This window comes from Astyanax mexicanus, chromosome 2 (genome assembly GCF_023375975.1).
Source record: "Astyanax mexicanus isolate ESR-SI-001 chromosome 2, AstMex3_surface, whole genome shotgun sequence".
NCBI classification, from domain to species: Eukaryota; Metazoa; Chordata; class Actinopteri; order Characiformes; family Acestrorhamphidae; genus Astyanax; species Astyanax mexicanus.
The window spans coordinates 33,360,951-33,382,351 of NC_064409.1; the positions used below are offsets into that span (position 1 = coordinate 33,360,951).

The 21,401-nt window shown below is 36.3% G+C and overlaps 1 protein-coding gene across 2 annotated transcripts in view; it reads right to left on the reverse strand.

Moving 5' to 3' along the window:
* The window catches only part of pphln1 (periphilin 1), a 55,231-nt gene that overhangs the window by 26,003 nt on the left and 7,827 nt on the right, over positions 1–21,401 (reverse strand). For both annotated transcript variants that reach the window (XM_049474240.1, XM_049474239.1), the window contains exons 6-8: positions 10,313–10,447; positions 8,946–9,115; positions 1,138–1,214 (exon numbers count right to left, since the gene is read on the reverse strand). In XM_049474240.1, coding sequence (XP_049330197.1) covers positions 1,138–1,214; positions 8,946–9,115; positions 10,313–10,447 — 382 coding nt within the window. The remainder of the gene's footprint in view (positions 1–1,137; positions 1,215–8,945; positions 9,116–10,312; positions 10,448–21,401) is intronic.

The following is a 21,401-nucleotide window of genomic DNA, read 5'->3' on the forward strand; positions in this document are numbered from 1 at the left end:
GAAGCCAGATCTGACTCCTTTTCTAGACCACAATAATGAAAGACAAGTTGTAAATGTACTTCTTGTTGTGACGTGTACAGTTTGAATTTAACCTTAGTTATTTACATCAGTAATGTAACAACAAAAACACAGACATTGAACAGACAAATACATACAGTACAGGCCAAAAGTTTGGACACACCTTCTCATTCAATGCATTTTTTTATTTTTAATGATTATTTACATTGTAGATTCTCACTGAAGGCATCAAAACTGAGTTATGTACTTAACAAAAAATGACCTTAACAAGAAATAACCTTTCTGTGTTTGCCCTGAGAGAGAACAATTGGCCTTGCTCTCCGGGTGGGTAGATGGCGCTCTCTCCCCACATCACTACAAGGGTGATTTTGATCAGCACAAGGTGTCTGTGAGCTGATGTTTTGAAACAGAGTCTCTGCGCTTTCCTCTGAGTGTGCTGTGATGCTACACGGTAATGCTGCATCAGCAGAAGTTTGAAAAGCGTTTACATGTATAGGAGGTGGCATGCGCTAGCTTTTACCCTCCTAGTGTTGGGGTGCATTTATACTTCTGTGTTTATAAGAACATGACGATCTGCAGTTTAAACCGAGAAGGCTGCAAGGGGTGGCCGGGAACAGCAGCCCAATCACAGTTGCTGGTGTCCGTGTTACATGATGGGTAGTTACAATTCTGTGGAGGAATGTGTCCGGATACGATGTTGATTTGACACAGAAGTATAAATTGTTGTTGTGAAGGAGCTTGTTTCACACTAACACAGTCTGCAGTGTAAAGAGCTCCCTCTGATGCTGCACACATGTAGTGCAATTTGAATTTGCTGTTATTCAGGGGGTTAGTAAATATCTTTTAATATGCTTCTTGTGAAAACTCATATCGAGCTATTGAGCCATCAATACAATTTATCACACAGCCCTACTGAGGACTGTGTTTAACATAATGGATAATATATCGTATCTGGTCCAACCTGTACTTTAAATAGATAGAGAGATATACTCCAAAATTCAAGTATATAATAAATGCAGCCAAAGAAAGGGATTTACAACAATGATGATGCACTGTAAAGAACCTGCCTGTGTATATGTGTGCGCCATGTTTATATGCGTGTGTGTGTTAGCCACTCACCTTGGAGGCTGACACAGAGCTGTGAGGTGATCCATCTCGGGATGCGCTCACCAAGGGCCCTGGGGCTCTGTCCCGGTCTAAACAAGATCAAAGAAAAGGTGGGAACAGAAAGAAGATGGGATGAGTAAAAAAAAGGATGAGACAGCAGAAAGAACACTTGCTAATAATGCTGCTTTGGTTTGGACATGTATCAAAAACCCCATAGAACAGCAGTATGTAGGGTCATCCTTGAATCACTAAGTGCTGTAAACGGTTGCACATGTTTAGGCGGATGCTGCAGTGCCTGAGGGGCTGCTGGAGCAGATGGCTCTCTCGGAGATGAGCAGAGAGCTGACCTGCAGGCGAAAACAGCCCGGACTCTGCTGCTCCAGCATTAAAACTCACTATACAGCACTATTTCGTTTGACAGCCACTAAAGACTTTTAAGAATATCAGCGTTAATCTTAAGATGTTAACAAAAGGAGAGTTATATAAGAAAAATGACTGATATTTGTTGTTTTGTGCAAATGTATGGGCAAAATGCTAAAAATCACCAAAACACGAGTACACATTATGGGAAAAGAGATACCCAAATCACTACAGGTGTGATGAGGCCATGTGCCAACAGATCTTGCAAGAATAAAAAAGTATGATATTTCTCTTGAGGTGCTTAAATGTATATAAAGTTTGCATAAATGTTTGATCATTTTGGGCGGCAAACAGCAGAGCTATGCGGAATCGCAGACACATGCGAAGGCAACGCACTGAGAACTGGTCCCAGGTCTGCATAGAACCCTCAAGGGGGATTGCCAGTTGAACATAGGACCCTCACTGTGGGGATTGTGACAATAGTTCTAAGCTTTGAAGAGACTCTTGAGAGATTATACAGGAGGGAAGTTGTTGGGTTTTTAATAAATAAAAGCTGCAGAATTTGCATACTGCTCTGTATTTGATTGCATAGGATAAATCACACATAATTCCCAATAAGTGTAAAACTTGATCGACATCAATTATGTTGTAAAAATCTTGTTGTCTCATTCTTGTGAGATGAGTATCTTATTCCACCATTACAAACTACTGCATAAAGTTATGTTGAGGCCCTCACTACTTAACAGCAAGAGTAACACACAGCAACGCATTTTCTTTGTAATATTGCAATATAACAAAAGCATTTCATGACAGAAACTCATTAGCAAACAGGCACAATATGGCTTTACCATATTACCATACCACATTCCTATATATGAATCTCAAAAAAAAATATCACTGATTGTGGAAATTTCACACTGGGCCTAAACAGCTTGGACTCTGTGCCTCTCCACTCTTCCTCCAGACTCTGGTCTGGTCTCTTAATTTAAAAATTAAATGTTAAATTAACTGATGTTTAGTGATGGGTTAGGGAGCCATGTCATCTGCTGCTGTTGGTCAACTGTGATACATTAAGTCTAAAGTCAGTCATGGCTGTTATAACTCTCATTATTCAACAGCAGGCGTTTGCTATTAAACTATATGTTTGCCTGCTTTCTTTTTTACATTTAGTCACTTTACAACCACAAACGTAAACGTATTTGAAGAGATTTTAAGTGACAACCAATAATTTAAGTGATAGGCCAACACAAAGTAGCACACAATGGTGGAATGAAAATGATACATGTTTTTGTTCAATTTTGAATCAAACAAAAATCTGAAGTGTGACGCTCAAAAGTATTCAGGCCTCTTTACTCTGAAACCCCTAAATAAAATCCAGTTTAATCAATTGCCTTCAGAAGTCTCCTTAATAAGTTCGTAGAGTACAGCTGTGTGTAATTTAGGCTCAGTATAAATACAGCTGTTATGTGAAGGCCTCAGTGGTTTGTCAGACAACACTAATGAACAAACAGCATCATAAAGACCAAGGAACTCAGCAGACAGGTCAGAGATAAAGTTGTTTAAAGCAGAGTTAGGTTATAAAAACATGTCCCAAGCTTTAAGCATCCCAAGAAGCACTGTTCAATCAATCATCATCTAAAAATGGAAAAATAAGTCTACAACTGCAAACTAGGGGTGTGCCATATCGCATTGTACGCAATAATATTGCCAACACTTGTGAAAATCATGAACGATAAAATACCCTGAAATATTGTGCCATATCACTTATCCCCTAATTATCACATCAGGGTACACAAAATGTTCTCATTTCCCATTATAAATCTACTAGAGACAGATTATATCTGTCCAGTATCATTTATTTTCTCAGTCCTGGATATATGGAGATATATTTGGAGTGCATTATTAGTATCATGACATTCTGGATCATTATCTTCTGTTACAAATCTGATAAAATTCTCAGTTAGAGGTGTGCCATATCATATCGTATGCAATAATAACATTTAATTTTCATTTTGTTGTAGTAGTATATTCTTGAGATATTCATTTTTTTAATTCAGTGTTTTCTGATATCACCAAGAGTATTAGTTATCGCGAAAATACTACGAAATATCGCCATATTATTTTACCATTTTACCATTTTACCAGCCCTGCTGCAAACATATGAAGACATGGCAATCCAACCAAACTAAAAGACTGAGCAAGGAGAGCACTGGTCAGGCCCATGGTGACTCTGGAGGAGCTGCAGAAATCTACAGCTTAGGTGGGAGAATCTGTCCACAGAACAAGTATAAGGCATCCCTTAACAAGTATCAATCTCAATCTCAATCTCAATACAATACAGGTTTGTGACAAAATGTGAAAAAAAGTTCAAGGTTCAACTGCAGTTCATTTTCTACGACCTTTGACCAAACAGATGTCAGAGGGGAACAGAATGTGTCAATCTAGCAGACTCCGATTACTGTTACTGAAGTGACATTTTTAATACATAGGGACCAAAACTGAGCTTCTCCAACAGAAAAGTATATAATTCAATTTAGTTCAGTAGAACTCAAATTCTCAGAAAAATGATGAAACATTCCAGATCAATTCCATTTCAGAAACATTTCACAACTAGAATCCTGTAGCTGAAAAAATCAGGTTACAGCTCGTCACCTGAACTTAGTCTGATCACTGCAAGAGTATGTTACAATCACAAGCACTTCTATTTGACCCATATGGCTCTTCTATCCCTAAAACAAATACTAGAAAAATCAACTGTCATCAACCTCAACCCAAAAATCCCCCTGATTGAATCAGGTTTCAAAAGCTTTTAGAATGAGCATTCCTGAAAAAGTACTGCGTTATAGCTGTTATCACAATCAGATCCGAGGCACGCTCTGGCTTGCTTCTCTCTGTGCACCAACAGAGACATGCACGAAAGACAGCGCTCGTGAGTAGGGGTTAAATGAAGGGAGCTGTGAAGGGAAAGTGAAATGAAATCAGCTCTGTTTGCTTATGTTGGTTGCTGCACGATCTGCCTTTTCTGGGTAAGAGCATTAACAAAACACTGCCTACGTATTACAGGGGGTACAAACCCTCTCTATAGCCAACAGTCCAGTGAATTTTCCTTTCAGAAGCAGCCAAGCTCTCGTGAAGAAGATCATGCAGTTTACTTTTGTAAATGCTGGTATTCAAGTGTATTTAAAAGGGGACAGTAATAATGTTGTGTAGTGTGGTTTACACCTGACAGATTCTGATTAGATCTTTTTGTTTACTGTATTATAGTATCTCAGGGTAGTTTTAATGCTTTCTAAACTAGAATACTGCAATGTGCTGAGTTACTGAGTTTAACTTTTAATAGAGAAAATAAAAGCTAGTATAGCTCCATATTCCACACCTTCAACAGCTTGAAAAGAGGAAATGTGACATCAGCTCTATGTGTCTTTCAGTGTGCATGATCACGCGAGAGAGAGAGAGAGAGAGCATAAATAAAAAGTAAGCTACCTTCTGAGTTCAAAAGTAAAAGTTGCTATTATATCGCTAAATAAAACTACCAATGCGTCCCCAGGCCCTGTCAAACTTGTCATGTGATTAATTTGTGTTTTTAAAAAATGTATGCTTTCAGATTAACTGTGTGTGTTAACGCATTGTTGTTAACAGCCCTAATGTATACACGTATGCACGTTTCCTACCCATTGCAATTATTCTCTGCAATATATTTTCTTAGGATTTAATATTTTTAAGTGTAGTTTTGTAGTTTTTATGATGTAAAAGGCTTAACATTTGGTCTATAGGTATAGCACTCTCCTTAGTACCACTAACAATACAGTAGCAGCACTCCTGCCAATGTCCCACTCAGACAGCCTAAAGGTAGGACTGGAAAAAAACTCCGCTCGTGCACTTTAGAAGGGTTATACCAGTCTACCAGTTAGTGGGTGTTTTTATGACAAAATAATTAACTGCTGTCCTGCATGATTGCTATTAAGGCTGCAACTAATGATTATTTTGGTACGTCAACTAATGTGATGATTATTTTTCGATTAGTCAAAAAGTATTTTTGCTATGCCCTCCATTGCTTCAAACAATGCCCTTTAAAAGCCCAAAAGACGTTAAAATGTAAAATGCTCTGATATTTAGTGAATCATTTGTACTCTGACACAAACTAAGTTGAGTGTAAATTGAGATATGAGATATTATAATACAGTAAAAAAAAATAAAAATAAAAAATAATCACACTATACCATTTTTACTGTCCCCTTCTTAAAAATACAGTTAAGTACTAGCAATGTAACAATGTAATCATACATTTATCCATGATTAGTCACAGAATATTGTTGAGATTAATACAATTGTTTCAAGAAATGGGCACCAATAATAAAAATCTAAGTGTTTCTAACATTGATTCTGTTATTCACATTTAAATACCCATTATCAAAAGCTTCACCCCAGTGCAATATTAACACTCAGGAACATCAGTTTTCAAACCTTTCCTTAAAGCACACTTTAATATTAAACAAGATGAATTCACCATCACCAACTCAGTTATCTCTTTTTTATCACCAAAAAAAGGAAAATTGACTTTTTTTTTTATTATGGACTACTTCTGATTACTGCACAGAGACGAGCTGCAGAGGAGCAACAGATAAATCCTTCTACCTCTTTCATCAAACCATGAAATATATAGAACAGCTGTGAGTTTTTCAGCAGCAATCATTTCAGACATGGCATGCAGACATGCACTGCTATTTCTGTACACGCAACATTGTTTGTAACACAGCCATCTATGTACGATCCATTGCATCTACACAGCAATACATTAATAATACACTAGTCAGGATGTGCCTTTAAATACATTTTTACATTTGTTAGGTGATAAAGTTATTATATCCATCAATTTCAGACTTTCACAGTGTGGTGCTTAAACATATTTATTAGCCAAATTAGCCACATAAAATCATACTACTCGCTCTTTAATAATTTAAACTTCTATCCGAAATGATTAAAGAGACCCAATTCTACATTAGTCTTCACCCAAAATGTACATTCTTGTTGTCTGAGGTCAAGTTATGACTTCTGTCTGGGCTTATGCACAAAACAGGTCAGAATACATTTTTACAGATCCGTTTTAAAGCCTCTCTTTCTAATTTACAAAAAAAAAAAAAAAAAAAAATTTGTTTCTATGTTTAACACCAACAGACGTGCAAATAACATATGTTCTGACTGCCAGCCCTGTATTGGGCATTCAGTTAATTATGTGAAATATTGGTGATTTTTATGACCTTATAAGAATTGTTTTTTTTTTTTTTTTTTCGTTTCCATATGCCATATGGACTGTGGCATTAACAGCATGTTTTGAAACTCTGCCAGTGTTTTTACAGGCCAACCCTACTATTAAAAATGAGGAAAATATGTGAGTTTCAATCACATGGGCCCTTTACATAAAAGTGTTAGCGTATTTAAATAACAGGAAATCAGATTAACAGCTATTCTGACTGTAAGAGGCAGCTGCAAGACAGACTTGCCAAAAGTTAAATTGCACATAATCATATTACATGTTTTGCAACAGAAATTTGTTTACAGGAACCTTTAAAAGATTACAAGATCAAGATCATTGGGATCATTGAGTTCTTTTCCTCCTCCATCACAGACATCTAAACCACACGCTGCATCCACAAAGCCACCAGCATTGCTGAAGACCCCACCCTCCCCTTAGATCTGATGCCGTCCGGCAGAAAATACTGGAGCATCTGAGCACTACCAGACTCTGCAACAGCTTTATCCACCAGATAATCTGACTCCTCAACACACAGAGACAGAATTGAACATCACACAAACATCGCCACCAGTAGCCTAGCCTAGTGTGTGCGTTGGTTCGTGAAGGTGTTCAGCTGCTTTAATAGCTTTTGCCATCCATAGAACGTAAATACAATCATTTTCGGTCATGAATAAAGGAAATAAACATTTTACTGATGCAGGAGGATTGTCTGTTTCTTCATGTTATCAAATATACAGTAAAGCATGATGTGTCAATGTTATGATACAATGTGGAATTGTGTTTATTAACTTAGCTCCAACTGTACACTGTAAAAATTTTCTGGACTATGTGAAATGTGTTTTAGATGTGACCAAAAGTAATTGTAGTAATGTAACATGTAGGACATTAATGTTATGATATTACACTAAAACAATATTTCCTTTTTCTATAAGCTCAGGTAACTTACTTTGAAGCTTGTTAGCTCATAAACAAATAATATATATATATATATATATATATATATATAAATAAACATTATGTATTTTTTTAATCTCCTATTAAAAAAAAAATAATGACACAGACAACACATTATGATGCGTCATCATGTCACAGGTCACACCCCAGAACACAGCAAGAACAAAGTGCACCACACACTGACCCCCAGCATAGTCTTTATATTGAGTGCAGGAAATTTCCCGGAAACAATGTAAAATTCATACCTGCAAACAGCATGAATATAACATTTTCAACTAATACCACTGGGGGGAAAAAGACTTAGATCTTATAAGCGTTCACCCATAATCTGCTGCACAAATTCAGCCTAAAAAACACCCACATTTGACCCATTATGAAACATAAATAGATGAATCGTGAAGAGATCTGTACATTAAGCGCTGACTGACCTCATTTAGAGAACAGCAGAAGCAGATCCATCAAGAAAATATTGTTGAAATATACTGAATAGTATCTGTAATTTGTTTTGTTTTTCAGTTGATGACATAAAACACTGACAGAACTACTAGTCTCCTCAGTATACAGAGTATAGCTCTGAAGCAGAACACAAGTTAAAAAAAAATAAAAAATCTCTAACTGGACCATACTGAATTCTAATTAAATACAGCTGGTCTAAACCAATAGGGTGTTTAAAGAATTGGTATATGTTTTTACCTCTCATCCAACCACAATCAGATTTACTCTATCTATAAATAAATAAAGTTTTTTTTTAATGATGAAAAGCCAGCATGAAAACAAGCTGAATGAAACAGGAGTAACGAGGCTATTTGTAAAATGTTAGAAGTAGAAAGTTCAAATAATTGTGAAAATGTAAGGAGTAGAAGTAAAAATTCATCTGAGAAACAAATACCCTAGTTAAAGTATAGATAACCTAACTTTCTACTTAAGTAAGGCAATGCAGTATATGTACTTGCCAGAAACAACCTTGAAGAGAAGGCACATTGTCCCCAGTTTTTTTTCAATACAGCTAAAAAAAATTAGATTCATACCAGACTAACAAACTGCAGCAATGAATAATAATAATAATAAAAATTTTTTTTTTTAAAAAGAGCGTGATGAGTGAAGTTTTTGGATGTTTTCACACTTCGCCACCAGTGAAATGCTATTACATTGGTACCAGGAAGGTACCAACACAAACTGAATATACAGCCATCTCTGCTGGACTTTCGTTGGGACTAAATCTAAAAAAAGAACACAAAGAATCAAAGCTTACTTTTTCCCTGGAGAGGCTGATACGGGTGGGTCTTGCTCCTGTCTGGGGAATAGCTTCGGCTGCTGATGCTGGATCCAGAGCGCGGGGAAGGGGGAACATCCCGACGGACAGGGGAACGCTCCCGCACTGGTGGAAAAGGTGGTTTACGGCGCATACCTTCCCTTTCCTCCCTGTGGATGGGACATACAGCATACATAGCGTTTTATTTTTATAATACACAAATATCATGCTTTAATTTACACTTCAGTTTGGCCCTTATAGTTTGATACATCACGTCTCTAAAAAGACTAATGGCGTTTTCAAATCAGCGCTATTTGGTTCAGTTAAAATGAACTCTGGTTCATTTGTACCCTCAGAGCAATTCGATTGAGCAGGTGTAAAAACAGTAATCACACTCCGGTGAGGATCAAAACAACTGGACTGAGATCTGGAAGTGGAGGTGGTCTCGACCTGGTCCGAAATGAACTCTGAAGTGGTTCACTTGTGGTGAGAACGTGATCCAGTCTTGATGTGACCCAGCTAACAAACATACTTCTTTTAATTTGGGAAAAATTCAAAATCAATAAAATCAATTAAAAAAAAAAAAGAAGGGAATGAACTTAAATGTAATACTCCCCAGGCAGCCAAATATTATTAATTGTTTTGGGCCTGCCCAAAGATAAAAACGTTTTGGAGTGAGATCTACACAGAACTAGAAATCATATTTGGGAAAGAACTTACTTTTAATTGGAAAGAGCTTCTTTTTGGGTTTTACATTCAACCTCAATAAGCATTCAAACTAAATATTTATTTGGTATACTCAGTTTAGCAGCGATGAAAGCAATCACAAACAAATGGCTTAGGCCTGAAACACCATCAATTGGTAATTGGTATGATATAATTTATGAAATCTATTTAATAGAACATGTGATAAAGGTTACATTTGAAGGAATTTGAAAGAAGCGGATAAATAATATCTTCCAGAAACGCCCATCATTTGTGCAATGTCTAAATGCACCCCTTCTTCTGTTTAAGATTTGTTTTTAATTATTATTTATTTTATTTCTTGCCTTTTATACAAGTGTAAAAGATGAATCACATAGTGATGTAATCTGCACTGTTGTAACCATATAAAAAAATTGACATGTGATTAAAAAAATAAATAAATAAAATAATTCTCAGTAATTCTCAGGGACAAATACTACTGATTTCATATTAGATCAGTATTAAATGGATGTTAAAATTTCAAAGAGAACATATGGGCCTATTGTTTTTTCACAAATTTGTACATGGAAATCTATATAGGTGTAGCTCAATGTGTATTTTGCCATTGTCATGTGCAATAGTATATACAAGACAAATACAAACGGGATTGGTCAAATACATACCCACGGTCCAGGTTCATAATGGCCTGTAATAGCGAGTCGTCTCCTTGTTCAGGGCCAAGAGCCGACAGGGGTCTGGGTGCAGGGTAAGAGCCCTGGGCTCGAGCGTTGGGAGGAGGGCCTGCTCGAGTATTACCTCTGCAAGGAGAATTCAAAAAGATACAGTCATATACAAAAATCACAAATTATTATCAATGTAATTAAATTAAACAACTTTTACAAAAAAAACTATACAAGCCTATTTGAAATACTAAAAAGTGAGAATTCCATTGATTTCTCAATATTTATGTATAAAGTCAAAGTGGTTTTAAGTGACACAGTCTACTAAAGCTTTCATGCAGAGGAACAAGTACAACATTCTGGAATGATCATCTCAGTCCCCAGACCTAAATATTATAAAAATCTGCAGTGTGATTTAAAGTGGGCTGTTTATGCTCAGAAACCATCAAACTAGACTGAACTGGAGATGATTTGTAAAGAAAAATGGTCCAAAATACCTTCAAACTGAAGCCAGACTCTCATTGGAAGCTATAAGAAGCGTTTAGAGGCTGTTATTTCTGCAAAAACCCAAATTTATGCACCTGCCTAGTTTTGTTTAAAGAATTATTGCACACTTTCTGTAAATCCTATAAACTTCATTTCACTTCAAGTATCACTGTGTCCATCTGCTGTATGATATATTTAGCTGAAATTGCTGATTCGAGCAACAAATGATTTCTAAAGGAAAAATCATTAAAATGGTGCCCAAACTTTTTCATACCACTGTAGCAACCCTTAGATGGACTACAGGAAAGAATTCGCAGTAGGCACACTTTTACAAGAAGCCCATACTGCATTAAAATAAAATAAAAAATGTATGGAATTTTAAAAGGTGTAATGATTCACCTATGCCTTTTGTACAGTACAAACCTGGTGATAACAAGCTTTCATTACTTATCTGCTTCAGACTTCTGTAGCTTCATAAAGTAAAATTATATTTGTTGAATACACTAGTGTAAGTGGATAATAGTGTAAATCATCTGCACATTTCCTTCCTTTTGCAAAGTTCAGACACACTTACGATTATAAGAAATAACAGGCAACCCTCAAGCACAGCCTGCCCTGCGTCCCTCACAGGGAGAGGCAAAGCAGTCCACTTCAATGACCTCCTTTACAGGGGTTGTTTAGAAACCTCATGCCCCTGCTCTTAAGGGGTCAACAGTAAGCACTACTGCATCTGAGGACCATTAGACTGGACGGAGGGGAGGCCACGTCTGTCCTCTTACCCAGCAGGGAGGCTGGTTTGATAGATTACCTTCTAGCCAAACCCCTGATGCAGGGAAAGTAGCAGAGGTAGTAACTAACTTCAAAAGGAAATGTGAGCACAGGCCGAGGTAGAGGCTTTCCCTTTCACATTCGGAATCCTATAATTTTTATGGCAAACAAAGCTAAGCTAAGAACTGCACTCCTAGAATTAGATGCAGCATGCTGTCTGTTTCTTACTTATGAAGATGGAGTTAGTCATGCTGCTCTGAGGCAGTGCAAGGCAGTAAACAAAATTATATTAAACAAGCTGAAGGCTTGTCTCCTGATTGCTGAACTCTGTTCTGATTTGCCTTATTAAAAGAGCATTTTGTAGCATTTTTACCCAAAAGTAACAGGTTCAAAATAATGTTGATACACCTCAGATTAGTCATCATCAGTATACAACACTGCTATTGTTGCTACTCTGTACTCAACAATAGCAATCTTATTTTTATTCAGATACCAGTTCTGTATCTCTCGTTTTGTAAAAATCATGTGATCATTTTTAATAGTGGCTAAAATCTCAAAAAGGGAGGCCTAGGAGCAAGAAATGGCTATTTGCATGTAATTCTCTTTTTAAACAGAGCAGCCCAAAACTTGGTGGAAATGAGTCCCATTTGTGTGCCTTATTTAAACCCTGATTTTTTGGTCTATTTTCATACATAAGGTACACTTGATTATAAGGAGCATTTTAAAAGACACTATAAGGAACTTCTAATTCAGCAAAGCTAAGCTAAATAAAGAAAACTATAATAAATTTGAGTGCTGGTAGTAAATCTACAGATACTTCTCTGTTGAAAACTGTTTATTTGGGTGAGTAAGGTGCTTTCATTTATTTACAGCAAGCTTAGATTCCCGAATTTCTATAACACTGGGCTGGAGCATTAGCATTAGCGGCTAAACACTTCAGCAGTGCTAGCAGGGGTTAGGAGCAGGCTAAAGGCTGATAATACTCCCCTCTGAACAGAAAAATAGCAGTTAGCGGCCAATGCTAATGCTAATGCTACTACAGTCCCGGTGTTAAAAGAACTAAGCTGAAACTCCTAAATAACACTGCAGTTTGGCAGCAATTTGAATACATTTATAAGACACACTGGATAAGAAGGCGCACTGACGATTTTTGGGAAAATTAAAAGATTTTAAGTGCACCTTATAGTGCTGAAAATACAGCAACGTCCCGCAATATGGGATCCGAATTGATCAACAGAGAAAGGGACACTGACTCCACTCTCTGGGTGGATTGACTAGTGAGTGGCTAGGTGAATTGGCTTAGGTACATTTAAAAAATAAATAAATAAATCTTATGTCTAGAGAGGGAAGGATCAGTATTCAACAAATGTCTGCCGATTGCCAATACCAATCTTGGGCGGGGCCAAATGACACATAGATGCAAGACATGGTGCAGTTCCCCTTAATTACAGCCTTCTCTAAGCAAACACTGGATATCTAAGCTGACTGTAAATAAATAGAAGCGCTTTCCTCATCTAAATAAACAGATTTCAGGAGAGATTATTATTGTGAAGAGATTATAATTATGTTTTTGTTTACTTAAACACCAATACTGCAGGAACAGGTATCCAAACATCAGCTGCCTCACTGCCTGTTTTCCTGAGTCATTTTACTGCTTAAAATAACCAATATTTATTTTAAAAAACAGCTTGAACGTGATTCTGAGGGCTGCTGCGCTATACATCAGTGTCATATAACAGCCGGACAAGGAACTACAACTTCCTGTGACCTAACGACACCAACAGTGATCCACACAGCAGCCCTGCAGTGGGAACCTTAAAGCACAAATCAGCAAAATCCAAAAAGAATTGGGGCGATAGTGTTTTTTTTTTTTTGTCTGAAAATCCTCCATTACCGATAGATGACCAATCGATCTTCCCATCTCTACTCATATCATTACTTTTCTACATCAATCGACAAGCTTCTTTCAAGTACAATGTTAACCTGTATCTTCCAGCTTTTAGCTTTAGCTTTTCAACTCAATTTTCACATAATGTTGCTTTAAAAAAAACTGCATGGGATTAAAAATGTGGTATGTTGAATAGTTAAAAATTTGCAAACAAGTTCTATTTGATACAGTATAAAAAAACTGACATTAAAATGCCGGATCTGCAGCTTAGTTGCTACAGTGCATGGTACATTTTGAAACACAGTTTATTATACACTACATCTTGTTCTTTTATTGTTCCTGCTTTTTTAACTGCATTAGTCTACTGGTATGACCCCCTGTATGGATACTCTGTAACAGATTAATGACTACAACCTAATTATTACAATACTAATGGAAAGTTTCTACTACATTTCTTCCTCATCGTGGGAGCTACCCACCTCATTTAAGACTTTGCATGTTTGTGTAAGAATCACGCCAGAGGCTACACATCCTGCCTGTAAACTCCAGCTTGCTTTAAACCACACAAAGAGCAATGGCCTCTTAAAAACGTTGCAGAGCCTCCTGGAACTGCAGTGCAGGGGAGCTAACCGCAGTGTCCGTATCGTTCATTAACACAAATCTGTGTAAGGGGCAATAAAGGCCCAGGTTTTACGCTGCCCTAAGCCCGCTTTCCCTGTTTTCTCCCTCTGGTTGAACCGTTTATACTACCCTGCAGTACAGGCTAGGGGGCAGAGGTGGGGAACGGCCAGGAACGAATTAGAGGCACCTGGTTTGGGTGACCTTGGCACGAACTCTCAACCGTTTCTCTCTCTCTTTCTCTCTCTCTCTCACAGACACACACGAACAGGAACGACAGCAAAGGCCACTCACAGTGACCTCACAAAACTTTAATGAGCCTGATCTTTTGTTTGAAGTGTACATGACCCCGTCTGCCCCAGACCGACAGGGCAAATTACCACATGTCTGTCTTTACTGCCAATATTATACCTATATACAAAAAAGGGCTTTTAATAACCTCCAGCTCTAAAACTGCAATCAGAAACCAAGAGTAATAATCGCATACCTATATATGAGACAGTGTTGAAGGTTTATAATGAGTTACATGCTTCCAGTCCTGTTCCATCATACTGGCCTACATTAAAAAAAGAAAAAAGATCTCCATTCCAAACTGTTTAATAAGAACACATAACAAATAAGGATTTTTATGCAGGCAGCCCACCACCAAATATAGCCTACAGCATGACTAAAATGATTAACAGACCATGTGCGTGAGTGCAGTAATTCACGTTCAAAGCATCATCTGATGACACCAGTGCCACCATGTGGCAGAAAATGGTTGTACAGTAAACTCGAGGTATACTCAACCAAAGGTGATAGAAGTATTCACAGGTATAGATACTAGGGTTTAAAATACTTCTGTAGAAGTTAAAGTACCAACTCAAGCTTTTTACTCAAGTAAAAGTACTGGTTTCAAAACTACTTAAAGTATAAAAGTAGGGGAAAACTCCATTAAGAACAAAAGCTTAGGCCGAACCACAGGAGCTTATAGTGCATTAAACCCCCTCCCCAAAATATATATTTTTAAACCGATAATGACTAAAAATGTTCTATTAAAATGTTAATGTAAAAAGATTGGGGTGCAATTAGGGAGAGATGTATCTTTTTTTTGTGATAAAAAGCCAGATTGCGAACAAGTTGAAATAAAATAAGCGTAGAGAGGCTGTTGTTAAAACGCAAGGAGCAGAAAGTTCAGATAACTGTGTGAAAACGTAAGGAGTAGAAGTAAAAAGTGGGCTGAACAACAATCAAAATCAAAATTTCTACTTAAGGAAACAAAGTATTTGTACTTCATTACTTGACTCCTCTGCTCATAACTAACAGTGTAACTGACAGAAAGCTTAATAGATCCCAATATTTAGTCTGCAATTAGTGCACATTATTGCACATCAAGCCTTAAGACCTCAAATAGCCTTAGGCCACTTTATATCAATCACATTTACCATAAATGTAACTCTACATTTGACATTGTTCCACACACACACAGTGATGGTAAACTGCCAGAAGTCACACTCCATTTATTTCAAATCAATACAGCCATTAATTACATCGATATGTGAGGAGTTTAGATATGACTCTCCTGTTGTTAGGGGCATAATACTGCAACAACGCAAAAACGTCTCCATCATCCCTAATGTTACAAGTGCAAAAACCAGCACTAATCACTCAGAACTCTACTCCAGCACATTCAGTCCTGCGCCGCACTCCTCCTGCCTCACAGCTCTAGTCTCATTAGTAGATTACGCAATGAGTGGATACAGTCACCAATTATCTGCATTCTGTTCATTCTGCTCAAAACTTTATCCAAAACCCCAAAAAACATTATTACTTGTGAAAGTGAAGAGGAAAGTAGAAGTGGTGAGTTTTAAATAAACAGGGATAGAAATTTGGTATACAGAACCAGTCAAAAGTGTGGACACAATTTCTCATTAATATTTGCTCTTTATTTGTATTATTTACTTCGTTATAGATTAATATTAAAGACTTAAAATTCCGGAACAAGGAACACACTTGCAATTAGGCAGTAGACGAAGGTAGTGAAGGTTTGGCCTTCACAAACAACTAACTTAAAAACCTAACCCAGGTGTTTTGGGACTAGTCAGTGCGCAAAGTAAAGAAAAAGCAGTTAACAAAAGCTCAGCACCTCTAGAAACTCCTTTAACAACGTTAGAGACCCATTCCAGGTTCTACCTCTGAGAGAATGCCAAAAGGGGGCAATGGTGGCATTAAAGCAAAAGGTGGTACTTTAAGAATCAAAAGTATTACAACATATTTTGGCTTGTTTAACATTTTTTTGTTTAATTCATAATTGTATTTGCGTTCTTTTATAGTTTTGATGTCTTCAATATTGATCTACAATGTAGATAATAATCAAAATAAAGAAAAAACATTAAATGAGACTGGTATACAATATAATACATATTACTGTGTACAATAATAAAACAAATACAGAGAAAACAAGGCTCCTAATAACTGCAAGACCTTGCAGATGGAAAAATATTTCCCTGTCATATAAATAACACTTTTAAGTTCAACTCTTGCTTCAGACGATTTAACACTTGGATTCTGTGAAAACTCCATTTGCATCACAATTTAGGGTTACATTTCAAATAATATATTGTTAAATTGATACGGCAAGCAAGATAATATCATACAACTTTATTTAACTTTCATTTTAGGGAATATTACAGGGCAAAATCACATGCAACATCATATGCATAATACATGTTTAGGCAACCAAACAGTGGGATTTGAAAATAATACAATGCTGCTATCTAAACGAATCACTGCCTGTCATCAATCTTTATGTATGTATATATATATATATATATATATATATATATATATATATATATATATATATATATATATAATATTTATATATTGTTTTTGAGATTGATACTTTAATATATCTTATACCCCTTTTAAAACACTGTGGGTCTACGAAGACACTGTAGGTCTATGATCTCTGCAGATTTATAGTAAGCAAAGTAGGTCATATGCAAGCAACAGCATCTACATTTAGAAACATTACAGAAAGATAACATAACTGAAAAGCTACATATCTTAGTCTATTTTTTACATTTTTTACATAAGATACATAGCTTCTCACTTATGTAATATTTCTGTTATGTTTCTAAATGTGGCTGCTGTTGCTTGCATATGAATGAATGGGCAGTTTCTTCATCAGCTCTGCATTTTTTTCAGACCCACAGTGTTTAATGGGGGTATAAAAATATTGATATATTGAAGCATTAATCTCAAAAACATAATATAGATTTTGAAAGAATTGTTTTAATGTAAATATTTGTGTGGTTTGTTTTGCATCATATTTAAATCCCAAAAGCTCAGATCCCACTCTTCTGGTTGCCTAAAAATGTATTATGCATAAAGATGTTTTTTAAACCCTGAGACTTTTTAGAAAATGTAAATTACATAAAATTGCAAGATTTAATTGCCTGCACTATCACAATTTATCATTTTTAATGTAATCACTGAACTGTGACACATATTGTATCATCAGGTGATTGAAGATTGGAATTCTCACAGAATACAAGTTAAGACATCTTCTCAAATTTGAAGGATGAGCAAAATTATCTGTAAATATTTCAAGATCTGAAGCAAGAATTAATCTTAAATGTTGTTTATCTGACATGGAAATATTTCGTACACTTGCCAGCGGTTTTGGCCACTGACAAAAACTCAAGGTCAGAAGCAGCACTGATTTGAATTGTGCGATCTGTGAGCTCGTCTGAAGGGTACTTAGCTAAAGATCTGCCACTTTCAGCGACTCCAAATCCAGACGTGTGAAAACTGCTGTGCCCCAGCTGCATCTTGCAGGGAGTCAAACATAAAGCTAAAGCCAACGAGAGTGCAAGGCAATGGAAATAGGAGTTGTACAACACCAACAAATGTGGCACTTCTCACGTGTTTGTGACTAGACAGACTCACTGGGGATTCCTCCTGGTCAAAGTTTTAGTAACATGTGACCCCCTGTTTATTTTAAGTCATGAAAAGTGCAAACCACACTGACATACAGATTCCCAATTACAAAGACAAGCTGTGTATTGTGAACATTTCAGCAATCACCACTTGGAAAATCATGTTGTACAGAGCATTAGATGACCGTTTTAAGTGCTTCAATTAATAACAGCCCATTTTAAATTAATTATGAAAAGCACAAGTTGATACTGCAGGTAAAACATTTAAATATTTCAAAAGTCATTGTATTTAAATTGATCTTCTTTTAAAAGATCCAATATATATCTTTAACCCGGCCAATAAACACTCAATGTTTCTCTTATCAGCTTTAAGAAGACAAAGAACAGAAATTCATTTAATTTAGCTCCCTAATCATTGAAGTTGGACATTTCCAGCATGTAAATGACAGCATGTAACTCACAGCTATGAATAAAGACTGAGACACTGGTTCTACCTCTGACTGGTGGATCTGTGTCAGTCATTAGCCTCTCCACTGAAATTGGCGGATTTTATGTATGTTTTGTATGAAACTGACCAATGGAAACTCACTAAGGACACGCCCTCACCTCAGGAATCTGTCAGCATAAAGTGTTGACAGCTGAGCTGTTCAAGTTTCTGTAGCCTCTTAAGAGAGGAGGATAACAGAGCTTCAGAAAAGGTTTCATATGTAAAAAATGTGAATTTAAGGATGGTAATGTATGAACTGTATTTAAAGAACTGTGTTTTTTTTATATCTCCGTAATGGTGGACTAAATACGACTAACTTTAACCAATATCGGTTAAATGATGTGGGCACAATTGATTTTTGATAGACTAGACACATTTTTAGATTTTTTTTCCCATAAATTTCACAAGAACTGCTCAAATTAGACTTGTTTTTACTGTTTATGGACAGATTCTTTTTTCACACTTGCTCTAGGTCACATAAGGCCTCATTACATTAGAGATCTGAGATTGTTATGAACATTTTGATATAAAACATATCAATATTATGACATAAAACATATCCATATTATTTTATAAGCAAGTGTGTTTTAAGGCAAGTTTAAGAAAAGATGCAAAAAAAAAAAAAAAAATTCCCTTGGACTGCAGAGGGTTAAAATTAGTCTATTATTCTCTCAGGTATTCAATTATATTTTTTAAAAATGGTAGGTTGAGTGTAAAGTACTGCATTGGGTTTACAGGGCGTAACCTCCGCACTGAAACAATAATCTTTGGCTATGTGTGAGGAATGAGAGAGAAAAAGCCACACAGAATCTTTCCAAACTAACCTATAAACCACAGTGCTTCTCTCCCGATAGATTCCCATGAGAGCTACGCCAAAATAAAGCAGAATGTAGGTCAGGTATTAGCTTGATATATGCTTCCTGTAAAGACAAATGACTTGACATTTATCTCTCTCACATACAGCTTTATTAATATATTTAGAACAATGTAATCCACAGACAGTATTGCCATTCCCGAGGCTAAACTGCTTTACTTATCTGCCTCTTAAAATAGAGTTTCTTACTTAAACCTGTAAAAAAAAGCCTGCAGCTCTTAGTCTTCTCCTCACACCTAAAACTGAGACTTTTCCTAATTCAGTGTTTAGGTATAAGCCAAACTTCTGATGCTCCAAACTTGTTATGGAGTCTGTGAGATCTGTTCCATTATTTTTCTCAATTTTTAACTACAAAATTTGTAATTTCTCCAGAAAATTGCATCTAAATGTGATTTTACTCAATTAATAGCACAAATTAAACAAGTGCTTAAGTGCTCCGTTTAAATATGCATCTTTTCTTAAATGAACAAACAAAAATATTTCACACAACTAATATTTTGATTAATCATAATTAAGATCATCAAATTTAAATATTGTAAAGTGGGTGAGGGAGAGAGAAAGAAGGATCATTTGATAGTCTTCTGTACAGTGACTGTGTATCCGCAGTTTGGAGGAAAATAGTTGATAAACGGCACAACAGCACAAGCGGCCACAAACGCACTCACAACATGAGGGAGTAGTCACTGGCAGTGTGAAACAGCATGGGCATTCTCAATGCATTCTCAAATGTACAATATTACAGTTTTGATACTTCAATAATGTAGATATTTTCCATCTGATTCCGTAATCGGATCAGGGACATCCCTATTTTACACTACTTTACTGTTTATCTTGGTGCCATTTCAAGATATTATTGCTTCAATGTCAATAAAATTAGGAAAAATTGAGTTCAAAACAAACAATTGACCAGTGGTGTATATATAATATCTTAAAAAAGTATTAATAACTTTTGAACTTTTTATGTTACACCCACAAATGTATTTTATGGGGATTTTATGTGATAGACCAACACAAAGTATCAAGTAATTGTGAAGTGAAAATAAAATGATGCATAAATAAAAAAAAAATGTAGCATGCATTTGTATTCAGCCCCCCGTACTGACACCCCTAAACAAAATCCAGTGTGTCAAATTACCAAAGTCTCCTAATTCATGAGTCCATCTGTGTGTAATTTATTCTCATTATAACTACAGCAGTTCTGTGAAGGCCCCGGTGGGTTGTTAGGAAACATTAATGATTAAACAGCATCAGAAATCCAGAGTGGCAAGACTTAAAAATTGCTGTTCACAGATGCTCTCCATCCAATCAGACTAAGTTTGAGCTATTTCGCAAAGGTAAATCCTTTTAGTCTTTAGCCTTTAGATCAGGGGTGTCCAAACTACGGTCCGCGGGCCATTTGCGGCCCGTTTCCTTTTTTGGAGCGGCCCGCGAGGTATTTTAGAAATACAATGAAAGTTAGCCCGCTGTAAAGCAGGTTTTTATAATGTGAGATTCAAAGTTTGAACGCTAGGTGTCAGAAACGGGCCAAAGAGTCTAAAAGCGGAGAGGGTGCGCATTTCTAGCGCAGAGAAAAAAAGAGTCTAAAAGTTGCTGTAATAAAGGAGTTTAATATTAAGAGACATCATGAAATTAAACATCAATTTGAAAAATCTTAGTTCAAACAACACTGTCAAAGACAAAGATATTAAGTCAAGTAAAACGGTGTGTAAATGAAATAACCAGGAAAAAAGGTATTATTTAAAGTGGTATATTTCATTATTTGTTTTAATACAGAGTCTGTGGCCCGTGACTTCAAATATATTTCTCCTTCTGGCCCCCAACAAAAAAAGTTTGGACACCCCTGCTGTAGATGATCAAAGTTGATAGAAAAGTACTCCAAAGGGCTGCTTTGCTAATTTGTGTTGGTCTATCAGATAACATGTATAACTGTATTTTTTGCACTATAAGGCACACTATCCATAAACGTCTATTTTCTAATATATTTCACTTGATTATAGGGCACATTATGCAACACCAGTAAGGAACAAGGGTGTTGCCAAGTTTTCCTT